Source organism: Entelurus aequoreus, linkage group LG04, assembly GCF_033978785.1.
Source record: "Entelurus aequoreus isolate RoL-2023_Sb linkage group LG04, RoL_Eaeq_v1.1, whole genome shotgun sequence".
Lineage (NCBI taxonomy): Eukaryota > Metazoa > Chordata > Actinopteri > Syngnathiformes > Syngnathidae > Entelurus > Entelurus aequoreus.
In genome coordinates this window covers 34,690,623-34,714,889 of record NC_084734.1, presented here as the reverse complement: position 1 = coordinate 34,714,889, position 24,267 = coordinate 34,690,623, and the positions used below count along the sequence as shown (strand labels likewise).

Here is a 24,267-nt window from a genome sequence, read left to right as displayed (position 1 = left end):
GTCCGCTTTAATTGGGGCCAAATGTGCATGAATGCATAAACAAACAAATAAGTTAGGCGGACATGTTTTGGTTTGCCTTGGCGAAGGTCCTTATTCTACTAAAGACGCGTCACACTCACACTCGGCCACTTTACACAACCTTAAGCAGGTACGTTTGGCGAATGTGAGCGTACGCTTCCCGTTTTTTGGCACGATTGTAAGAGGTGGTCTCGGGCACAGCACGATTCCATGCACAAGCACATTATATCGGAGTCATAGTTTGACAATAATGCAAATGCAGATTATTAGTGGCAATTTACACAATTCATAATACAGACACTCAAAATAATTCAAAACTCAAACACACATTACGTCTACATTCGTGTGCGTAATGATGATGCCATTTAATCAATGTAATCACTGCTCTCTTGAAATAATGACAGCATCAAATTTTCACAAAATAATTAGAACAATTCCAAACAAGACAACAATTATTCCACAAAGTCATAGAAACGGCAGTAACAAATAGCAAAAAAGAATGTGTCAATTAATTAATGCGACGTCTATCTTGCAAGAAATTAATGACAGCTGAAGCCTTGAGCAAAGTAAACAATCAGACTCCAAATAAGACTAGAACAAACAGCAATAATACAGCAGAATAGAACTAGCATAAACCAGATCGCAATAGCGCCCCCTGTGGCATCTTAGGAAAAACACGGCCCAGTCTCCAACACAACGCTTTTCCCGTTGAACTCGAGAGTTGAAAGTGAGTGATCGTGTTAATAAAACAGAAATCATGGTGGTGTGAGATCACTGTTCAATTCCTGCTGTGAGCTGCTTTGACAGACAGTCCATGAGAGGATGATTAGGTTTCGCTCATCATAACTTTGGATATTCCTGCAGCCATTAAAAATATTGTAAAGTAGAATTTGTATTAAAGTCACAAAACAACTCTGTTTTATTTCTCATAAGGCTCTTTGGGCACGGGGCCCTCAATGGAATTTGGTGAAATTCCTTAAAGCAGTAAAAAACACAATAAAGTTCAATGCTTCAGTTCTCTAATCGCTTTAATAATGCATATTGGATTCCTCAGTGTGAAGGCTATTCATCGGAACACCTTTTCTCAGAACAGTGACATCAGTATTTACCTATTCACCTCTACTGAAAACAAAAAGAAACGCTTAGCAGAGTACAACCAAGAACTGGCCTCTTTGCTAATAAACCTTCTAGAATTCAGCTGAAGTGACCTTTGACTTATATCAGATTATATTTATATTAGATTCGATCAAGTGCTGTGAAGTGAAGTCAAAGTAAAATCAAATAATCGCTTTTTATCAAAGATAAGGTGGAATGATTGGTCGGTGGTTAACTTCTTTTTACACTTGTAGGATGATTAAAGTTAGAAAATTAAGTAAAATTTGATGCATTTGCAAATCTTCACATTTTCATCGCCACAGTCAAACCTCGGTTTTCGTACGCCCACATTTTTGTATCATTCAGTATTCTACAAAAATGTTCACCAGGTCTCGGTTATCGTACGGCCAAACATTGCATGTAACAAATGAGTCTATTTTACCGCGTGTCATTGCGCGGAATTGACCGTCCAAACTAAGAATCCCACTTACTCGTGGTTGATTCGGTCTCCGTGTTTTGTTTAATTGAGTATCACTGCAAAATAAGCCACCATGCGGCCAAAGAAATGTACGAGCGCCAACACTTTGATAAGGAAGTTGTGGCTTGTGCAGCCCTTTGAGACACTTGTGATTAAGGGCTATACAACTAAATTTTGATTGATTGATTGATTGATTGATTGATTGATTGATTCAAGGTGAGAAACACTACTGAATTCAAGGAATAACGTGTAGCATGCACGGTCAAATGGGACAGAATGCAATTAAGAAACAAATCTTCACAAAAAAAGACTTCAATATTTCAATAATTACTTAACGTTGGAATAAATACATGCTGATCCAGAGCATGTAGCAGTTAAAGTAGAGGATTTTTTAAAAAGTTGTTGGAAGTTATTTCCGCACTTTTAGACCAAGATATCAACCAGTAATCCTCCACTTCAATTCGACAGCTAAGTTTTATATATTTAAATCCAATTGTTTTATTAATGACATATAAATAGTGTTCTCATATTCAAATTAATGTAGTTATATGAAGTAAGGCTGTCAAACTATTAAAATATTTAATCGCGATAATCGCATTTTGTTCATAGTTAACTCAAGATTAATCGCGATTAATCACAGATAGGTATAATTTTTTTATCAATAATAAGTGTACCCGAGACAGATAATTTGTGATATTTCTACTTGAATAAATGCTTCTGATATTCTGTACATTACATGTTGTACAAGTAAATGGTCTTCATATTGCTGCATGACAATGTTTTGAATTCTCTATTAATTTTTTAAAAGTAATATTGAGCCTGCTAATCCTTCTGTGTTTGAGGACTCGACCAGAACATGTTATAAAATAATTTACACAATATTTCAGCCAGCCAGAACGCTATAGGGAATTAAACCGGATGTATAGCTATACCACTTTTATTTTAGAAGCCTAAAAAGTGTGTGATTGTTTTTGAGAAAGTGTCTTGACATGTTTTAATGTCTGATCGACTGTTTGCAGTATGGTAAATGGTAAATGGGTTATACTTGTATAGCGCTTTTCTACCTTCAAGGTAGAAACAAGTACAAAGCGCTTTGACACTATTTCCACATTCACCCATTCACACACTGATGGCGGGAGCTGCCATGCAAGGCGCTAACCACGACCCATCAGGAGCAAGGGTGAAGTGTCTTGCTCAAGGACCAAACGGCCGTGACTAGGTTGGTAGAAGGTGGGGATTGAACCAGGAACCCTCAGGTTGCTGGAACGGCCACTGTCCCAACTGCGCCACGCCGTCCCCAATAAATAAAAAAGTCTCCTTTCGACATTCTGCCAACCGTCTTTTATTTATGTTGAGTTTTTATGTCATATGTCTTACTTACTAAATCAGTCACAGTAACAATCTAAATGTTATGTTATCACTGCACCTTAACCGTAATCTGAACACGGAAGGCAAGCACCACCCACCTCTAGAACGACGCGCACAGCAGGCGTTTGCTGCAGTGATGTCGCCTCTTCTCACAGCGAAAAATACTTATTTCTTGTCGGGAGAACAACTTGCTATGGCTTTAAAACTGATATTTCCATAAGGTAGACTTTCTTTTGTCCATTTCTGCTCGCTTGTGGCTTATCAGTAGCAAGTGAACTGCAGCCAAGTTCTCCCCGCTACGGCACGGTCCGGGTGTCACAAAGGAAGTGTTCGCGTTAATCAGCTGATTAAAAAATTAGTGCCGTTATTGAAATTTATAGTTAACGCATTATTATCGCGTTAACTTTGACAGCCCTAATTTAAAGATGTAATTATTTATTTCATTCTGTCCCATTTGAGCGTCCATAATAGCAAAGTACAAAAGTTGTCCCTCTTTGCTTGGCACCATTTTTGTCAACAAGATCATATTTTCAATAAAAGTATGATGTTTTATGTTCATTTATTAATTTCATTCCTCAGGTACATGTATTTTGCATTGTTCTCTGTATCTAAAACCATAATTGTTATCTATAAAATTCATTCTGTTAATATTTGTGGGTGAAAGGGGACAAGCGGTAGAAAATGGAAGGATGGGTGGATTTTTGGGTGACAGGAATCGATTATTATAGAGTATTTAAGCCGCACCCACCACATTTAAAAAAAAATTAATACATTTACATATATCAGCCGCACCGAACTGCAAGCCGCAGATACATACCGGTACGAGAGATACCTAATTGTTTCCAAACGGTGCCAGTAAAATGGCTTGACCAAACAAAACAGAAGCCATCGTCATGAACCCACTAGCTGCAGAATCAGCTAAACAGACTCCACTGTGACGTTTTGATGAATTTACGAAACTGAAACAATACAAAAAGAATGCTATTTATGTCATTTAATTTTCATTATTGTTAACATATTAGCATATTCGCAAATGCTAACGATGCTAGCTTGATTGCATTACGATAGTGCATACAAATATGCATTAAAACACTCTTACAGACATCACACATGAGACGGTTTAGTAGGTATGAATTGTTTTAGTTGTATTGTAAAACCATTAAACGTGGCTTGAAGTGATGAATGAAGAATCTTTTCAAGCAGAAAACCTATGAACGAATAGTTCCAGTTCAAGGAACAAAACAGGAAGTACACGTTCAACCCACAGCACCTGCAGTGAGCTAATTCATCCAAAAGATGGCGCCAAAGCACCAACAATAACACACCTTTTCGATGTCTCTGTCGGTGTTCTATGAAAACTATTTATTGAATACAAAACAATACGGCCATTAGCGAAAAAAAATCCATAACTTAGCCGCACCGTTTTATAAGCCAAAGGGTTCAAATTGTGGGAAAAATGTTGGTTGAAGTTTATTTAAAACATTGTACACAGTTCAAAGATGATACATCACAAATATACTAATTTCTCTTTACAACATGCCTGAAAAGGAGTAGAAAGTAGCAAAGCTTGTTTAACCCTTTCCCACTTTATAGAAATGACTAACAAACATATATTTCATTCTTGTTCTCAATTTCTAACACAATTTACATCAAATATTTCTAAATATGACTGTTCTGGTAATAAACAGTTAAGACAGTTATGTTTCACTTAACGAGATAATAAGAATATTTTGTTTTCAATAAGTTTAATAGATTTGTCACAATTCTTCTTCCTTGTAGTTTTTAAATACTTGTAGTTTGAATAGCCTCTGAAAGTGGATCATGTTAGCACATTGTTTGATTTCTTTGCTTAATCCAGTCCATAATTTAACTCCATGTACTGATATACTAAAGGTTTTAAGTGTTGTACGTGCATGCAAATGTTTTAGGTTGGATTTTTCTCTAAAATTATACTCCTCCTTTTAATTTTTTCATTTATGTATTTATTTCATTCTTAAAAAATCAAACACTGGAATAAAATACAAAAAAATCAATCAACATAACATTAAAGTAAAACATGAATGAAAAGTAGCAGAAAGAAGTTAAACACTTATAATATCTGCCCCCTTTTTTCACAAATACAACATTTGACTTTCAATGTTGGCGACTACAAAGCCATATTTTCATTTTACAACAATTAAACCAATAGTAGAGAAATAATTCTACTCAGTCATATCTTTTCATCGTCATGATTGTTACATGTTTTTAAATGTAGAAATGTATTTACTTTGTTTTATTCCACTCTCAAGATTGTTCCATAAACTAACACCTCTGATTGAAATACTTATTTCCATTACCACGGTTCTAAACCTAGATTAATTAAGATCTCAGTTCCTTTCAGATTATAATCACTGTATATTTTTACAAATCTCTTTTGAATGTTGTTTGGTAGAATTGATGCATGTGCTTTGTACATGATTTTTAGGATATTATTCTCTGCCAGTTCATGAAATTTTAATAGGTTTAACTGTTTGAATATTGGGTTTGTGGGTTCCCTTTATGCATCTCCAGTAATGATTCTTACGGCTCTTTTCTGCAGAAGAACTCTTCCTGATCTTCTTCCTCTTTTGTTGAGAATAATTGTTGTACATTCTTGGGGAGCAGTGCTTTGTGCATAGTTTTAGCTGTTTGAAAATGCACCAACTCATTAAATTGCAATATTTTTGATTTAATAAATAAGTGGTTTGCGTGTTCTCTATATCCGATATTATGTATTATTTCAACTGACCTGAAAAGTAGCAGCTTATAGTCTGGAAAATACGGTAATTGGATTTATATTATTTCTTGCAGGGGCATATTGCTTCAGTTTTCGTTCGATTTTATTTACTCTTTTCGAACTAATTATTGACGAAAAACAAGGTTTAACAGTAATTTTGCACAATGTATTATGTATTAATATTTTTTTTGTTTTTCATTATGTTTTACTTTTTGTTACTGTATGTAAAAATCTGCAGTGCAACCACATAACTTACACATTGTGAGATAAATACAAGTCTATCCTCTCCTATCCTAGTTTCATTTCTTTACACTTGTGGGACAATTACCTAGAATAAAAAGTACAGATTAAATGTTTACACCAACTGGCTTACACGTGTCAAAGAAAGTTAACCACTGTTAATATTTAAACATTAAACATTTTTAACAGCAAAAAGCAAGGGTAAGTTGGGTTGCTTCAATTCGTAACTGTCATACAAGTGGAAAAGTTCTTTGTTAATCTGGAAATGTAAAAACGACAGTCATAACTTAAATGACAAAGGCGTAATGGGAAGTTAGAACTGATGTGCCCCATGTAAGTTTAAAAAGAAGTTCACAAAATAAAACAAAAAAAAAATATCAGTAAATAATTTTACTGCAATAAATAATTTACATAACCAGTATGTTCTTCTTCACTTAGCGCTCTGTTGAGGCTCCTCCTCCTTTTGGAAAACGTCAACAGTGACAGTTTTACCATGGAACAGATTCATCTTTAAAGATTTTTGTACAAAAACAAATGTAGTTTTTCCCAGGTGGCTACAATTAACACCAACTGGTGTTAATTGTGTGTGCGTGTGCGTCTGTTTTGTGCTCAGGTCAGCTATGTAGCCAGAGTGCGTGGTGTGAATTTTATAGTCTGACCTGCATGTTTTATTACACTAAAAACACATTGTTATCACATGCTCATTGTGCGTTAATGTATAATGTCACACTCTCATGTGCATTCACACATAAAAAGCAATGCTTTTTATGTTTTTTTCATTTTGAGCTGGAAGGAAGTTATCGTGGCTTGAGTGACAGGTGAGAGAGTGTGTGGTGGAGGAGGGAGAAGAGAGGGAGGAGGCAGTAGAGAAGGAAGAGGAGGGGAAGCAGGGGCGAGTGGAACGCTCCCCATTAGTGAACTTGAGGAAGACAGCAGCTGTGCATGGATGGACCGCAGTCCAGGAGGACGACGTGGACTGAACTGTTTACTTTAAGTCTTTTTTTTTTCTTCTTTTTTTTTTTTAACTTTGTAAGAAAACTAGGATACAAAAATGAATGAAGAAGAAACAATGTAGCGGTTGTTTTTAAGCACAGAAAGTCGAGAGAAACGCGGCACCTGCAAGACAAAAGACGCACTTTCCACTGGACAGAGTTTGTGTCGTGGATGTCACAGCTGTGTAATGTGTGGAGGTAAACCTCTGCAAAGTGAGCCAACTGCACTTTTTGGGTAAGACGTTCTTTATGTATTTGCATCCTGATGATCAGCGTCCTCATTTGGGTTTGCATAACAAAACGTTTTTTTCCCCTGGGGACTAAAGAAACATACCATAAATGTCCTCTGCAGAGGACGCTGGCTCTCAGGAGGATATTTCTACACGCGTGCGAAGTGGGATGGATAGCTTGTAACAACACAATTTGATACAGTATAATTAATGCATGCTTAAAATGTTGTGTGCAACTAAATAAAGACACGGCGACAGTAATCCTATTGTCCAATCAATGAAAATTCTGGATTATTGCCATTGTAAAAGCCAACTTCTGTAATGCACTCTGCAGGTGTACCTAATGAAATGGCCTGTTCTTCCTGAGAACGAGCGTCCTCTGCAGTGGACATTTGTATTTTCCTTAACAGGGCTATTTTTTCCCCGAAATGTGTGACTTAAATGTCCACTCCAGAGGACGCCGGTTCTAAGGACGATAAATACAGTAGTATATTTCTGCATCCTTTTTGGAGGTTTGATCACATTAAGTGTGTTTTTTTGTACTATTTATTATCATAAATAAATGGCAAATGTAAAGTATAGTTTTCTTTAACCATTTGTACTAGTGCACTAGTATTTCTGTTTAAATAGAAACTTTAAAAACAGATGTTTGAAGTTGATAAACAATAAGACGTTATGTTGGGCTCATTCTCTTAGTGAAGCCTCACAAACGCTAAACAAATATTGTTCCACAACAACACTAACGTAATGCCGTCTAATTCCTTAAATAAATCCTACTTATTAGCGCTAATTACCCGAGTTCATCCTCCCCGCCCTCTGAGGTTCCGTGCAATACCAGGCAGGCAGGCTGTGTTCGCGAGCGGTGACCCTGCCGCCCAGGTCAGAGGTCAGCCTTTTTAAAGTGGCTCAGATAACACAAATGGCTTCTTCAGCGGCCTGGTGGCCACCAAAGAGGCTGTCTCGGTTTCAGCCAGGCTGCAACATAATGGACAATTTTTACACAATGGACATATAGAGGGTCAAAATATTAGACACAGCTGTCAGTAAGATGCTACAAACTCGAGAATAAACGTTCAATAAATCTTTTAGGCACAGAACATGGTGATATTTGTAAAAGCAGACGTTTTATGCGCGTGCTTTATAGAGAATTAGCTAGAATAAATGTGTGTTTTTGTAAGAAGTCGAAGGGAGAACCAAATGGCCGAGCGATGTTGTCAGCGAGTGAAAGTGTGCACGCATGAAGCACAATGATAAACTTGGCGGGATTAAAGTGTGCTTGTGTTGTCGTGGGTCGTGTCGAGACAGCAACAGCCAGGATTGTCTGTTCCCTCTTTATTCCCGTGTGTGTGTGTGTGTGTGTGTGTGTGTGTGTGTGTGTGTGTGTGTGTGTGTGTGTGTGTGTGTGTGTGTGTGTGTGTGTGTGTGTGTGTGTGTGTGTGTGTGTGTGTGTGTGTGTGTGTGTGTGTGGGTGTGTGTGTACACTCGTATACGTACACTCGTATGCACTTTCTCACAGCCGCGCTCCCGACGCCGTGACTGACAGCCTTGTTAAATTTCAGCAAAGCATGAAACGCGACATGAAAGTGGCTTGTGCTTGTAAAGCGATCCACGCGAGGGCCGACGGCTGACCTGTGACCCCCGTCTTAAACAGCTAAGTGCTGTTTCTTATTGGCTCTCCGCGGGATCTTCTAATGAGAAACATGCCGCCAAAAAAAGGCACAAAGACACAAAATGCCCGCTTGCCTACGCACTTTCTTCATACTTTAACAATGTATGCGCTAGATTGCAAAAAGACCCAAACACACACCGCCTCAGTCGTTTTTATTGTGTGCGTTTGTGTGTGTGCATGTACGTGTGTGTGTTACCGCACACGTGGCCTATACATCAGCGGCGTGTTGACACAGTGATTAGAGGGCAGCTGCTACACATTGGCTATGGCTCCGCCCTCCATTTACTGTCCTAATGAGTTCCTGGTCCAAATAAGAGGAAGGAATTTTAATAGGGAACACACACACACACACACAATCTAAAGGGGTGAAAGGGTCTTGTCCTAGCAGTTTTCGTTGGTGGACCAGCTAAAATGTCTGCACAATAATGTTGGGTTGTGGGATTGTACCACTCAAATGTAGAAAGACAAAAAGACATTTAACACACAGTGTAGCAATTTTAGTGTTTGGACCAGCCAAAATGTCCCCACTTAGACAAATTGGACCCGAAATGAAGATGGGATGCTTATAGCAGGGGTCCACAACCACTTTTGCACCAGGGACAAGTTTAATGTAGGCATTATTTTCCACAAAGTACACAGAACAAGAATTATGATGAACATCTTGAACCCTTTTTTTTATTGAGACAAAGATTATTTATGTATTTAATATTTGTTTGCTTACTATGGTATATTATTTATTTATTATTTATTTGTTCACTGTTCTGTTACAGAGAACAAGGAAATTGGATAATATTGCTATGGTATGAAAAGGGGTAGGATTAAATAAGCTTGGCTTCTTCCTACTCCTTTTCGGACGTGCTGTAATGAAACAGCTGGAATTGTGTGATGCATTACATTAGGGATGTCCGATAATATCGGACTGCCGATATTATCGGCCGATAAATGCTTTAAAATGTAATATCGGAAATTATCGGTATCTGTTTCAAAAAGTAAAATGTATGACTTTTTAAAACGCCGCAGTGTACACGGACGTAGGGAGAAGTACAGAGCGCCAATAAACCTTAAAGGCACTTCCTTTGCGTGCCGGCCCAGTCACGTAATATCTACGGCTTTTCACACACAAGTGAATGCAATGTATACTTGATCAACAGCCATACAGGTCACACTGAGGGTAGCCATACAAACAACTTTAACACTGTTACAAATATGCGCCACACTGTGAACCCACACCAAACAAGAATGACAAACACATTTTGGGAGAACATCCGCACCGTAACACAACATAAACACAACAGAACAAATACCCAGAACCCCTTGCAGCACTAACTCTTCCGGGACGCTACAATATACACCCCCCCCCCCCCACCCCCCCCCCAACCTCGCCCTCCTCATCCCAAATTCCAAGCTGCTGTTTTGAGGCATGTTAAAAAAAATAATGCACTTTGTGACTTCAATAATAAATATGGCAGTGCCATGATGGCATTTTTTTCCATAACTTGAGTTGATTTATTTTGGAAAACCTTGTTACATTGTTTAATGCATCCAGCGGGGCATCACAACAAAATTAGGCATAATCATGTGTTAATTCCACGACTGTATATATCGGTATCGGTTGATATCGGAATCGGTAATTAAGAGTAGTACAATATCGGAATATCGGATATCGGCAAAAAAGCCATTATCGGACATGTCTACATTACATTGTATCGTATGCATGTTCCAAATCAACTGAAACTGAACTGAACTGAACACATGTGCTAAATACAAATACACAAATAAGTGCATGAAAATACAACTCACCATCACACTGGATTAGTGGGAACCCTGGGCTTGTTTCTTTGGGATGAGATGGTCCCCACCATGTTGATGCCTGCCGGGAACAGCAGATGGAAATTATATTTATATTTTATATGATCATTAATGTGCATTGCCACATGTAAATTGATCTAAGAAATGACAACTTCCTATTAAGGCTGCACGATTATGGCCCAAATAATAATCATGATTATTAGGGCTGCAACAACTAATCGATTAAAATCGATTATAAAAATAGTTGCCGATTAATTTATTCATCGATTCGTTGGATCTATGCTATGCGCATGCGCAGTGGCCTTTTTTTTTTTATAAACCTATTTATAAACGGCAACATTTACAAACAGCTGAGAAACAGTAATAAAAACAAGTATGGTGCCAGGATGCTGTTTTTTTTCCAATAAAATACTGGAAAGGATAGAAATGTAGTTTGTCTCTTTTATCCAATTATTAATTGATTAATTGAAGTAATAATCGACAGATTAATCCATTATCAAATTAGTTGTTAGTTGCACCCCTAATGATTATTAATCACCATTAATCTCCATTATTTACTTATGTAAAACCATTTTTATTGCCCTTTCTATTTTAAACTAACTGTATGTCAGAACAGGGCTTTCATTTGAAAATGAAACTTAAAAACACAATCAGTTATAAAATAAAAAGGGCTAACGACAAATAAATATGCCATTGCAGAGTGCGATCATGAAGTGCAAACAGTGAAAAAATAAGATACTATGCAAGGAACACACTGCACTTACAGTATATATAGGACATAATGTATGTCTTTGCCAATGAAAACGCGGTGCACGGTTGATGTTACGGTATTCTGTACTTTGGTCACCCTCACTTTTGGTGGCCTGCTGTGTTAGCAACCATAACTCTATGTGGATTATTAGTTTCACGTCGCGGACAAACGATGGCGGTTAAGGAAAGAAGGAAAGTGTTTTAATGCTTAACTTGTCGCCGCAACTTGATAATTTGCTTGGATGTGCACAACAACGCAGCTTTGCCGAGCAGTGTGTTGGTTTACACGCGCGGGAGCATTTCCGGGTTTGCGGGTGGATGCCTCGAGAGCGGTGAGGCGCGCGGGCGTTTAAAATGTGGGCCACTCCACGGTAGAGAAGGGCACCAATTTAAAGGCCTACTGAAACCCACTACTACCGACCACGCAGTCTGATAGTTTATATATCAATGATGAAATCTTAACATTGCAACACATGCCAATACGGCCGGGTTAACTTATAAAGTGCAATTTTAAATTTCGCGCTAAACTTCCGGTTGAAAACGTCTATATATGATGACGTGTGCGCGTGACGTCAATCGTTGAAACGGAAGTATTGGTACCCCATTGAATCCAATACAAAAAGCTCTGTTTTCATCTCAAAATTCCACAGTATTTTGGACATCTGTGTTGGTGAATCTTTTGCAATTTGTTTAATGAACAATGAAGACTGCAAAGAAGAAAGTTGTAGGTGGGCTGTAGCAACACAACCAGGAGGACTTTGACTTGGATAGCAGATGTGCTAGCCGGCGCTAGCCGCCGACCGCACGGATGATCGGGTGAAGTCCTTCGTCCTTCCGTCGATCGCTGGAACGCAGGTGAGCACGGGTGTTGATGAGCATATGAGGGCTGGCTGGCGTAGGTGGAGCGCTAATGTTTTTATCATAGCTCTGTGAGGTCCCGTTGCTAAGTTAGCTTCAATGGCGTCGTTAGCAACAGCATTGTTAAGCTTCGCCAAGCTGGGAATTATTAACCGTGTAGTTACATGTCCCTGGTTTAATAGTATTGTTGATCTTCTGTCTATTCTTCCAGTCAGGGATTTATTTATTTTGTTTCTATCTGTATTTGAGCCCAATGCTATCACGTTAGCTCAGTAGCTAAAGAGCTTCGCCGATGTATTGTCGTGGAGATAAAAGTCACTGTGAATGTCCATTTCGCGTTCTCGACTCTCATTTTCAAGAGGATATAGTATCCGAGGTGGTTTAAAATACAAATCCGTGATCCACAATAGAAAAAGGAGAAAGTGTGGAATCCAATGAACCCTTGTACCTAAGTCACGGTCAGAGCGAAAAAAGATACGTCCTGCATTGCACTGTAGTCCTTCACTCTCACTTTCCTCATCCACAAAACTTTCATCCTCGCTCCAATTAATGGGGTAATCGTCGCTTTCTCGGTCCGAATCTCGGTCCGAATCTCTCTCGCTGCATTGTAAACATTGGGAAAATGTGAGGAGTCCTTCCTCCGGTGACGTCACGCTACTTCCGGTAGAGGCAAGGCTTTTTTTTATCAGCGACCAAAAGTTGCGACCTTTATCGTCGTTGTTCTATACTAAATCCTTTCAGCAAAAATATGGCAATATCGCGAAATTATCAAGTATTACACATAGAATGGATCTGCTATCCCCGTTTAAATAAAAAAAATTCATTTCAGTAGGCCTTTAATAATACAGACGACCCTCGTATACATAAGTGCACTGTCTTTTGGTCGCCCCCTGGTGGTTGGCTGACTGTTGCTTGTGAAAGTGCTTGAACTGATATGCAGCGGAGCCTGCATTTTTAATGTAAATATCGCCGATAATCACCCTCATTTAATCATAGCGGCCAAAATCGTGATCACGATTAAAATTTGATTAATTGTGCTGCCCTACTTCCAAATATTATACCTCCGTGAACAAGCCTACTGGTGTGTCTTGAGGGACAGGCAAAAGTTAAGTTGGAGGAAATGCGGTAGTTTATAAATTATTTAATATTTCTTTGCAGCTAGGGATGATACTCGAAACCGGTTTTCCCGGTTGTTCGATAAGAAAATAACCGAGTCCTCGGACTTGAATCCCTTTTTGAGAACCGGTACCCGTTATCGAGACCACTATAGTAAATAAAAGAGTGGGTTCTTTATTCGAATCCCTCGGAACGAATCCCGTCCCGACCAGAAATGCTCCGTGTGACATCACAATAAATCAGTCACGTAGCTCAGTCACGTAGCTCAGTCATTAGGCGCAGATAGCGAAAGCAGGAAAACAATGGACGGGAAAAAGCGCTCCAAGGTGTAATAAAGTTAAAAACAAAAGGTATAATCCAATGAATAACTTTACTTAGAGATTTGAGCAGGGTACAAACTCATGAAGAACACTTTTACGACCCACCGGAAACATAGCAAGCAGGCTAGCAACGCACCTCCTTTACGGCAGCTGGCGCAACGTTCTTAAAGCAACCGCAGCACATACATATATATACAACACATCTCCCTTTTTTAACTTTTGTTTTTCACACTGTATATGTGTTGTCTGTCTAATTATAAATAATGCAGACGAGGCGTGTTGTTGACGTTTACTTTCACGGGTGACGACATGCAACAACACTTTTCGGGGCTACCGCGCATGCTCGTCACTCCCGTTGCATGATGGGTAGTGTAGTTGTTATATTCCCTAGCTCATAACATCTTTCCCCCTATAAAGAAATAATGTTAACTCAATAAAGTGTATTTCTTTTTTTAGCTTTAACTTTTCATTTTTTAGCATTGTAACCACATTTGCAAAGAACTTTTCCCTTCATAGAATTTTCTTTCAATAAAGAAATAAAGTGCAAAAATGTCAAAGCATCATAACAAACAGTTATGTCAAATAGCAGCAGAATTGCACTTTTTGGAGAGCTGTATTATTTCCAGTTTTGTGCCCAAGGGACTGATTTTATTTAACACTATATTATTATTTATACACCTATAGTGATCACAGAGACAGGTTGTTTTTGTGTTACTGTACATATTTGTTTTTCTGAAAAATCCCACTTAATATACTTTGGGTAACAACAGTCAATGTTTATTTTATTTTATTTTTTTAGGGCGGTAACAGTCAATATTTATTTATTTATTAGATTAATTTGTTTTCTTATATAATAAAAGTGAGCTTTTGTTAAACCAAATATTGTGTGTTTTTTTCCAAATACAACAACCTATCTGGACTCGATAAGAGAATCGATAAGGAATCGGTTCGATAAGAGGATTCGATAATAAACTCGAACTCGATAATTTCTTATCAAACATCATCCCTATTTGCAGCCCAGTAGCATATGCATCAGAGACCGGTAGCGGACCACTGGCCTATAGTGATGTCACACAGAGGTAGAAAGACAAAAACACACCCAAACAATCTAGCAAGTTTATACTGTGGCAAATATGACTGCACAAAGAAAAATGGGGCCTAGGATAAAGACGGGATAACAAGAGCGGGGCTACACACGGCTAGAACAACTGACACATAGACACAAATATTTACACGCACACACACACAGTGTATAATTTATTTATGCAGACCAGCAGGTACAGGATGTACCCACTAAAAAATAGGACTCACATTCAAGGTGGAATACTAAGAGTGGTAGACACAAAGACTGCAGATAGATATACACGTAAACACACCCAAATATCAAAAGACGATAACACGCACACATACACACACACACACAAATGTAGCATTTTTTTGTGTGGACCAGCAAATATGTCCACACAAAGGAAAATGGGGTTTGCAATTAAGGTGTGAGGCCAAGAGTGGTTCACCCAAGGATAGAAGATAAGACAAACATACACAAATTTACAAAAACAAGAACCTGTACACGCACACACAGTGTAGCATTTTTTTAAAATGTTGACCAGCCAGTATATATATATATATATATATATATATATATATATATATATATATATATATATATATATATATATATATATATATATATATACATTCAAACAACAGAGTCCACAATTAATGTGGACTTAATCACAATGACTAAAATACACAAATAGACTGTATAAAGACAAGAACGAACACACACACACACACACACACGTATGAAGTACAAGCTCCAGCATGTATTGATTGACAAGACCAAATGTCTTAATTGTGGCCCCGCCCCCTTCCTCCACCTCCTCGGCCTCGTTATGATGTCGCTGCCCTTAAGAGGGTAAAAGAGCTCGCCCTCTTCTTGACCTAACACGACCCCGCCGCGACCTTCCAACCCTTTTAAGTTGGCGGAGGAAGGGGGCGTAAACAGGGGTGTGTGGCCCGGGGTCAAAGGTGAACAAGAGAAAGTTTAAACTTGGAGGTGACAGTTTGCACCTCTGTCATTTACACATTATGTAACGTGTGCCTTAGCACCACGCTGTGTGTTCAATACATTCATGTTAGAAAATGTGACATGTTTGTCGTTTAGTAGGAACTTCAATTGTATCACTAGTACTATTTAATTAAAGGTGAATTTGGGTTGTTTTCAACACCTCATGTTTCTGCTCTGCTTCTTGTGCAGGTGAAGAAATCAAACAGTGACTCTCATGTTCCAGACCCTTCTGACAGCAGGTAAACAATGTGTGTGTGTGTGTGTGTGTGTGTGTGTGTGTGTGTGTGTGTGTGTGTGTGTGTGTGTGTGTGTGTGTGTGTGTGTGTGTGTGTGTGTGTGTGTGTGTGTGTGTGTTTGTGTGTGTATGTGTGACTTCCTAAGATGACAAAGCAATAACATGTAATAATTTGAGCTTAACAATGAACACATTTTGTTCAGTTTGTAACTGTTGCCACGGTGCACCAGGATTTAGTGGTCTGCATTTTTTGGTGGACCAGCCAGGACACTTTTCATGACATGTTAGCACTAGCTTTGGTGCTAATGTTGCACAATTGTGTGACGTTCCTTTGAAAAAACACCCTAATGATTAAACTGGGTGTTTGGTCATAACTTATGTTAGGATGTTATATTGCATCTGTTAGCTTAGCTTATTCAGCTTCTGAACATTTATGCCACTGGTGAATTTTGGTATTTGCTACAGAGGCTTAAAATACACACCTGCCTTAAAGGGGAACTGCACTTTTTGGGGAATTTTGCCTATCAGTCACAATCCTTTTGTATGACAAGAACAAGTCTTTCTTTTTTATGCATTCTAATTAGTAATATACGACAAGTACCAGGTGGCTAACAATGCAGCTAATGGTAGTAAGGGATTGCGCCCAAAAGGCCCTCGGAAAAACCATCCAAAAATCACCAACAAAACTCCATTTACATGTGGTGACCTGAAAATGAACCAAGTATTAGTGATAATAAACGCTAACACAGAGAGACAACTATAGCAGCGCCATGATTACAGAGAGGTAACTATCTTATGTAGCTAATGAAATGCTGAGCCGGTGAGCTACTGCATCACCTCTGAGTTGGTAAAAGTTAATTATAGATTATATATCCTGCCTCTGACTTGTATAGTAGCAGGTTGCTGCCATAAACTCCAATATGGCAAGAAAGATACAAAAAGGCGCTTGTTTGGCCCACCTTTTGTTTGAATTTTTTTTTTACCTGAGTGAGGATTATGATTAATTCCTAATCCAAACGGTAAAATACGAACATCCCATCAGTCGGCATCCCAGTGACAGCAGTCATTGCACAGTAAGTGATTGTTTTATTGTGTTCACAGTTTGCATTTCTTGTTTAGCACTTAGCATTAGTGCTAATTGATGGATCGGATTTTCACTCAGCTTCTAAAACTTGTAGCTCGTCCTCCGTTTATTCAGGCTCAAAAACACAAGGTTCTTGATCAGGGGTCGGCAACCTTTTTGGCTGAGAGAGCCATGAAAGCCAAATATTTTAAAATGTATTTCCGTGAGAGCCATATAATATTTTTTAACACTGAATACAACTAAATGCGTGCATTTTTACGTAAGACCAACATTTTTAGAGTATAATAAGTATTTTATTATGTTTAATAACATTATTATTCTGAAGCTAAGCAGTAACAAATAAAATACTTCTTAGCATTAACGCGACTTTTTGAACAAGTGCGGTAGAAAAACGGATGGACGGATTAAAATGCATGAGAACTTTTTATATTTTGAACGTTATTTTTGAGACTGTGATTACCAGTGGAATTATTCATTACTTATCGTGTTAAGCAATGTCAGCTAAGATTTATCTGAGAGCCAGATGCAGTCATCAAAAGATCCACATCTGGCTCAAAAGCCATAGGTTCCCTACCCCTGTTCTGGATCATCATTTATCCCAAAGTAGTCATTGTTGTCTCTCCTGAAGTCTGCAATGATTAGTAGTAGTTTCTATTGTTGCAGGAAATGGCGAGTGTTGTAATGCGTCTGTGAAATTAGTATGCTGTCGTATGGTTAAAATGATCAAAATACATAAATATTACATGTTGTTAAGAAAGTATCTGTTACTACTAGAGATGTCCGATATTATCGGCCGATAAATGCTTTAAAATGTAATATCGGAAATTATCGGTATCGTTTTTTTATTTTTTTTATTAAATCAACATAAAAAACACAAGATACACTTACAATTAGTGCACCAACCCAAAAAACCTCCCTCCCCCATTTACACTCATTCACACAAAAGGGTTGTTTCTTTCTGTTATTAATATTCTGGTTCCTACATTATATATCAATATATATCAATACAGTCTGCAAGGGATACAGTCCGTAAGCACACATGATTGTGCGTGCTGCTGGTCCACTAATAGTACTAACCTTTAACAGTAAATTTTACTCATTTTCATGAATTACTAGTTTCTATGTAACTGTTTTTATATTGTTTTACTTTCTTTTTTATTCAAGAAAATGTTTTTAATTTATTTATCTTATTTTATTTTATTTTATTTTTGTAAAAGGACCTTATCTTCACCGTACCTGGTTGTCCAAATTAGGCATAATAATGTGTTAATTCCACGACTGTATATATCGGTATCGGTTGATATCGGTATCGGTAATTAAAGAGTTGGACAATATCAGAATATCGGATATCAGCAAAAAGCCATTATCGGACATCCCTAGTTACTATATTACATATATACTTACAGTGTGTATATATAACATGTTGATTGAGATGTTTGGATGTTTTTAGAGCACTTTATAGGCACAATAGATCGAATCCCATTACCTGTATTGTTAGCTGACTCTTCATAGTGTTTATTTACAAGTTAGAATGCATTAAAAAGAAAAACAAGTGTGTGCTTGTCTCACATAAGGATAGTAAATGATAGGCTAAATTTAAAAAAAAAAGTGTGGTGGTTGTATCTCTGTGGAGTGCCTTTTCAGTTCCATACAGCTACTTTGAATCAGGTCTTTTGATATCAAGGGCAGTCCCCACTCCAAAGTCCTATGTTATATACTTGAAGTATACTCACTTCACTGTGTGACATTTGGGTATAATCTTTTTTTGACACTAACCCTAATGAATTAGTCATGTCAAGCACATCAATGTTAATGCATGTGCACTTCTGAGCCCGAGTAGATCGCAATAAAAGGCTCTTCATGTACAAACCGGAGAAGAAGAGTTTATGAAACACCCACTGCTGTAATCACCTCTGAAAAAAGATATAAAGGGGGCGTGTGTGTATAGATAAGAATTATTCTCTGCTGTTAGAAGAAAAAAAAAGTGAGTGTAAAACACTTTGGCAATAGAGGCAAGGAAAAACCCCTAGGGACGTTTTTCTGTTAGAGAGCACCAGTTCAGAACACTGATTGCCATTAAAATGTAGAAGAAAGAAGCAGAGTGGGAATGTTTAACTGAGCCGTCCCTCGTCATGTTTAAAGCTGTCGGTACGACTACGGCTTGTCAGCCATGCGTGGAGTTGCTGCACAGCCGCACAGCGCACGTTTGTTTGACTTCTCCCTCCATCACTGCCATCTCTGGCTTTGATGTGCCCACAAATCAGTGGAAGTGTGACAAGCATGCGGGCATCGTGACTTGCTATAAATACAAAATCACTCCAAAGAAGCAAATTTTTTGTCGTATGCGACGCCAAAATATCCCATAATGAGAAATGTCCCCACAGTAAAAATGTGGGCTGTCAAGACACACACACACACACACACACACACACACACACACACACACACACACACACACACACACACACACACACACACACACACACACACACTTCCACTATGGCACACGGTTGTGGTTTTGCTCTGGTTTTTTCTTATTTTACATATTTATTTACACCAGGGGAGTGCAAAGTGGACTGCATATCTTTTTTTTAATTCTAAAAATATGATTACTAAAAAGAAAAATACCATCAAAAGTGGAATAAAAGAGCAATCATATGTATTGTAATGAGAACAAGTTGAAATGTTGATGCTAATAACACAAAGCTGACATTCAGGCAGTTTTTTGCTCTGAAAAAAATCGAAATATTGTACTGCTTTCGAATGTGACCATGGTCAGCGCATCCTTTGGATTTTTCCGTCTGCAATCCTCTGTGACCATCCCAGCACACACAGTGTCCAAATACACAGAAGTACTTGCACATGTAATGGAGTGCATGTTATGTGGCAATTGTTCCATATCCTGTACATTCTGACCCCTGACCTCTGACTCCACAGGTCTATGGAAATGCAGGACCTAGCCAGTCCTCATAACCGTGTGGCAGGCGGGGATTCATCGGGCTCCAAGCTGGACAAGAACAACCTGGGAAGCCCTTCCGTCACCACCAATGGAACAGGAGGTAAGGTTTGAACAACATGCTTTTTGACGACGTTTCATCAACGTTTGATTGATTGATTGAGACTTTTATTAGTAGGTTGCACAGTGAAGTACATATTCCGTACAATTGACCACTAAATGGTAACACCCGAATAAGTTTTTCAACTTGTTTAAGTCGGGGTCCACTTAAATTGATTCATGATACAGATATATACTATCATATATACTATCATCATAATACAGTCATCACACAAGATAATCACATTGAATTATTTACATTATTTACAATCAGGGGTGTGGAGGGAGGGGGGGGGGATATGGACATCAAGTAGTGGACATAGAGAGAGAGAGAGAGAGAGAGAGAGAGAGAGAGAGAGAGAGAGAGAGAGAGAGATCAGAAGGCATAAGAAAAAGAAAAAGTATCTGCATTTGATTGTTTACATTTGATTATTAGCAATCCGGGGAGGGTGTTAGTTTAGGGTTGTAGCTGCCTGGAGGTGAACTTTTATTGCGGTTTTGAAGGAGGATAGAGATGCCCTTTCTTTTATACCTGTTGGGAGCGCATTCCACATTGATGTGGCATAGAAAGAGAATGAGTTAAGACCTTTGTTAGTTCGGAATCTGGGTTTAACGTGGTTAGTGGAGCACCCCCTGGTGTTGTGGTTATGGCGGTCATTTACGTTAAGGAAGTAGGAAGTAGGTTCTAACTTTGATTTGACCATTGAATTTTGGCCAATTCCCAACCAATATTGTACAACACAAATACCACGTTGAAACAACATGCTTTTTGCCGTTTATTCAATGTCAGGTTGTGACATTCTTTTGACCATTGAAATTTGGTAATTTTGCATCCAACAACGTGGATCCAGCAGTAGACACCATTGTTGTCTCAATTTACAAATATAACAATTTTGCAACGTTGTTTCAAAGTCAGTTTTAAATAGGGTTGTACGGTATACTAAGATTTTTTTTAAGCAGGGTTGCATGAGGTACCTATACTTAACATTACGTTAGTCAATGTATCACACACAGTAATGTAACGTTAGACGGCGGTCAGCAGCACCGCGTATTTTAGCCACCTTCAAAAAGACAAACATAGTCAAATAAAGGTCAGTTAAAATGTATATTATATTAAGAATATGTGTACATATTGCATAGGGTCCTGGCATCTAAAAAGTACAACTCTGTTCATTGTTATGTTCATGTATTTGTTATGTTTTTCATGTGTACGCACACATAAACACACATACAGTATGAGATGAGATCAATGAGATAAGGTAAGAACAGGATAGAAACTGCTGTGGAACTAGTTACAATGCAATATGCCACGGAAATACAATGTTAACACTTTTGTACAAATAAGTACAGTTGCACTTGTTTTTTCAAATGTGTTTATTCTGTAAAGGAATGAGTTAAATGTTTAAAATGACTGGTTAATAGTGCTAGTATAAAGTGCAATGTCAGCACTATTTTTTTCCCGGCAATTTCGAATGCACTTGTTTTAATAAATAAATACAGCGTTTTAAAAGCATACACAATCTGTGTAAATTTATTAGTCTGTGGTTAAAAGGACTTGAAAGGACTCGAAAGGACTAAAAACTCAAAATGCAGGACTTGGGACTTGACTTGAGACTTTCCAGTCTTCACTTTGGACTTGACTCGGGACTTGCCTGTCTTGACTCGGGACTTGACTCGAGACTTGAGGGCAAAGACTTGCGAATTACTTGTGACTTGCAAAACAATGACTTGGTCCCACCCCTGCTATTCGGTACCCAAATTTGTGGTATCATCCAAAACTAATGTAAAGTATGAAACAACAGAAGAATAAGTGATTATTACATTTTATCAGAAGTGTAGATAGAACATGTTAAAAGATAAAGTAAGCAGATATTAACAGTAAATGAACAAGTAGATTAATAATGAATTTTCTACCACTTGTCCTTAATAATTTTGACAAAATAATAGAATGATAAATGACACAATATGTTACTGCATACGTCAGCAAACTAAATTAGGAGCCTTTGTTTGTTTACTTACTACTAAAAGACAAGTTGTCTTGTATGTTCACTATTTTATTTAAGGTCAAACTTGCAATAAGAAACATATGTTTAATGTACTGTAAGATTTTAAAATAAAGCCAATAATGCAATTTTATGTGGTCCCCTTTATTTAGAAAAGTATCGAAATAATTTTGGTATCGGGACAACACCAGTTTTAAATGACATGTATGTACAATCAATTTTGTATCAATGTCGTGTGCCTGCTGGGATGGGAGGGGGAGGCAGTGTCGACAACGCTGTAGATACTTTTTGAATGTTTCAAAGCACACATGGCTTTTCCATTACTTTCTTTGGAATCATATTTAACTAGCAAAACCAGATAAATGATGTAAAAAGGTTAAAACACTCAAAAAACCCACAAGGTAGCAATTAGCACAGTAGTTAATGACAGTACTGGTCTACTGACTGAATGAGCACCAGAGATCGATCAGCTCACCTACAATGGATGTACTGCCGGGCACAAAGTGGCTGAATGAAACGTTCGTACATTGGGACAAAGTTACCTCAGTAACACACATACTAAAATTGGAACAGAGAAGGTTGGTACACCAAAGCATGTTTTTATACAGCGTGTGGTGTGAAACCAAAAAGTTAGTACAATGATGAGTTCGTTAATATAGGGTTCCTCTGTATAATAATAAATGTGTAATAGTAATAATATACAATATTATAATTAAAAATGCATGAATAATGTATTTATATTCAAATTGAAGCCCCTGAATCATAATCAAATCGCAAGCCGCCCCTAATTATTAATTATTTGTATTTAAATTTTAGCTTTTTCTCATTACATTATCTTTTTACATTAATATTACATTCTATATTCCACATTTTTTATGTATTTATTTAACATAAAATTCACACTCTCAAAGCCACATGGGTCCAAAATGTAGCCCGGGACCATTTGAAGCCCACAGCTATGTTTTTATTGGCCCATAGCATATCCTAAAAGTCCAATTAAACATGGAAACCAAAAAATAACAGCAAAAATGCCAAAAAGTGGAACTGCTAACACAAATAACTAATAACATTCAGGCTGTTTTTTCTCGAAATATATCTAAGCTGGACTGGCTTTCACCTTGTTTACGATATTAAAATGTCAGTATTTTGACCCCTTAGTGAAGTTTGGAAACACCTGTTCAAAGCTGTCCTAAAGTGGATGCCTCTGTATTAAATATAAATTGCACAATAGACCATCTGCTGGTGTCACAGCTGTTTTAGAGCTTTTCTTTTACTCCTTTCATACTCTCTGCTAAATCCTGTGATTGATACAATAGACGTTTATGAAATCCATTGCAAAGTCATCCGAGAACATTTTTTCTTTTTCTGGACGTGCCAACGCTGGCATGAGTCGTAAAGTGTAAATACGCACAGTCCAAACTCTTGGCAAAGGCTGTGCATCGGAATGGTCCAAAATCCGAATGGAAACTATTCCTCGTTTTGTCTTCTTTAAGGCTTCTTTAAACTCCACTCGCTATATTCCAGTCCTAACCTTTGACCTTTTGCTGTGTGGCGCAGTCAGATCGTTTTAGTCGTTTGCGCTGAGATCACGGTTAGCAAGCGCAGCAGACTGAGGCGAGGCGGGACTGCACGCCGGCGGCCAAAATAAACGACATCGCTAACATTCCCCTCGGCTGACATCGAGCAGGTCTCCATGGCGACGCGTATGCCTCCATCAGAGCTTGTGCAATGATTTGAATGCAGTTCTCTGATGTGATGCAGCATTGTCTAAAATTTGACAATTCACAATTGCATACTTTTTTTTTTTTGGCAAATAGGTCAATAGATGAATTATGATTTATCAATTGTGTCAAAAAATTGCCAAATCATATCATCGTATGACATTTTAAAAACATGGATACAATTTTCCATACAAATTCACATACATGATTTGTTGTTTTTCTTTGCTTAATGAAAATAACATCCATCCATCCATTTTCTACCGCTTGTCCCTTTCGGGGGGCGGGGGGTGCTGGAGCCTATCTCAGCTGCATTCGGGCGGAAGGCGACGTACACCCTGGACAAGTCGCCACCTCATTACAGGGCCAACACAGATAGACAGACAACATTATCACTCACATT

The 24,267-nt window shown here is 38.0% G+C and overlaps 1 protein-coding gene and 1 long non-coding RNA gene across 9 annotated transcripts in view; one reads left to right on the top strand and one right to left on the bottom strand.

The window, feature by feature from the left end:
* Positions 1-24,267, top strand: part of eya4 (EYA transcriptional coactivator and phosphatase 4) — a 120,405-nt gene that overhangs the window by 52,706 nt on the left and 43,432 nt on the right. For 7 of the 8 annotated variants that reach the window (XM_062044681.1, XM_062044686.1, XM_062044685.1 and 4 more), the window contains 2 exons: positions 15,959-16,008; positions 20,026-20,147. In XM_062044681.1, the coding sequence (XP_061900665.1) occupies positions 15,959-16,008; positions 20,026-20,147 (172 nt within the window). Of the gene's footprint in view, positions 1-6,785; positions 7,182-15,958; positions 16,009-20,025; positions 20,148-24,267 lie in introns of those variants that run through there. The other variant, XM_062044683.1, reaches the window with a different exon arrangement.
* The window catches only part of LOC133648521 (uncharacterized), a 39,557-nt gene continuing 23,322 nt past the window's right edge, over positions 8,033-24,267 (bottom strand). The window contains exons 2-3 of the long non-coding RNA XR_009825881.1: positions 10,646-10,715; positions 8,033-8,151 (exon numbers count right to left, since the gene is read on the bottom strand). This is a non-coding gene — a long non-coding RNA (uncharacterized LOC133648521). The remainder of the gene's footprint in view (positions 8,152-10,645; positions 10,716-24,267) is intronic.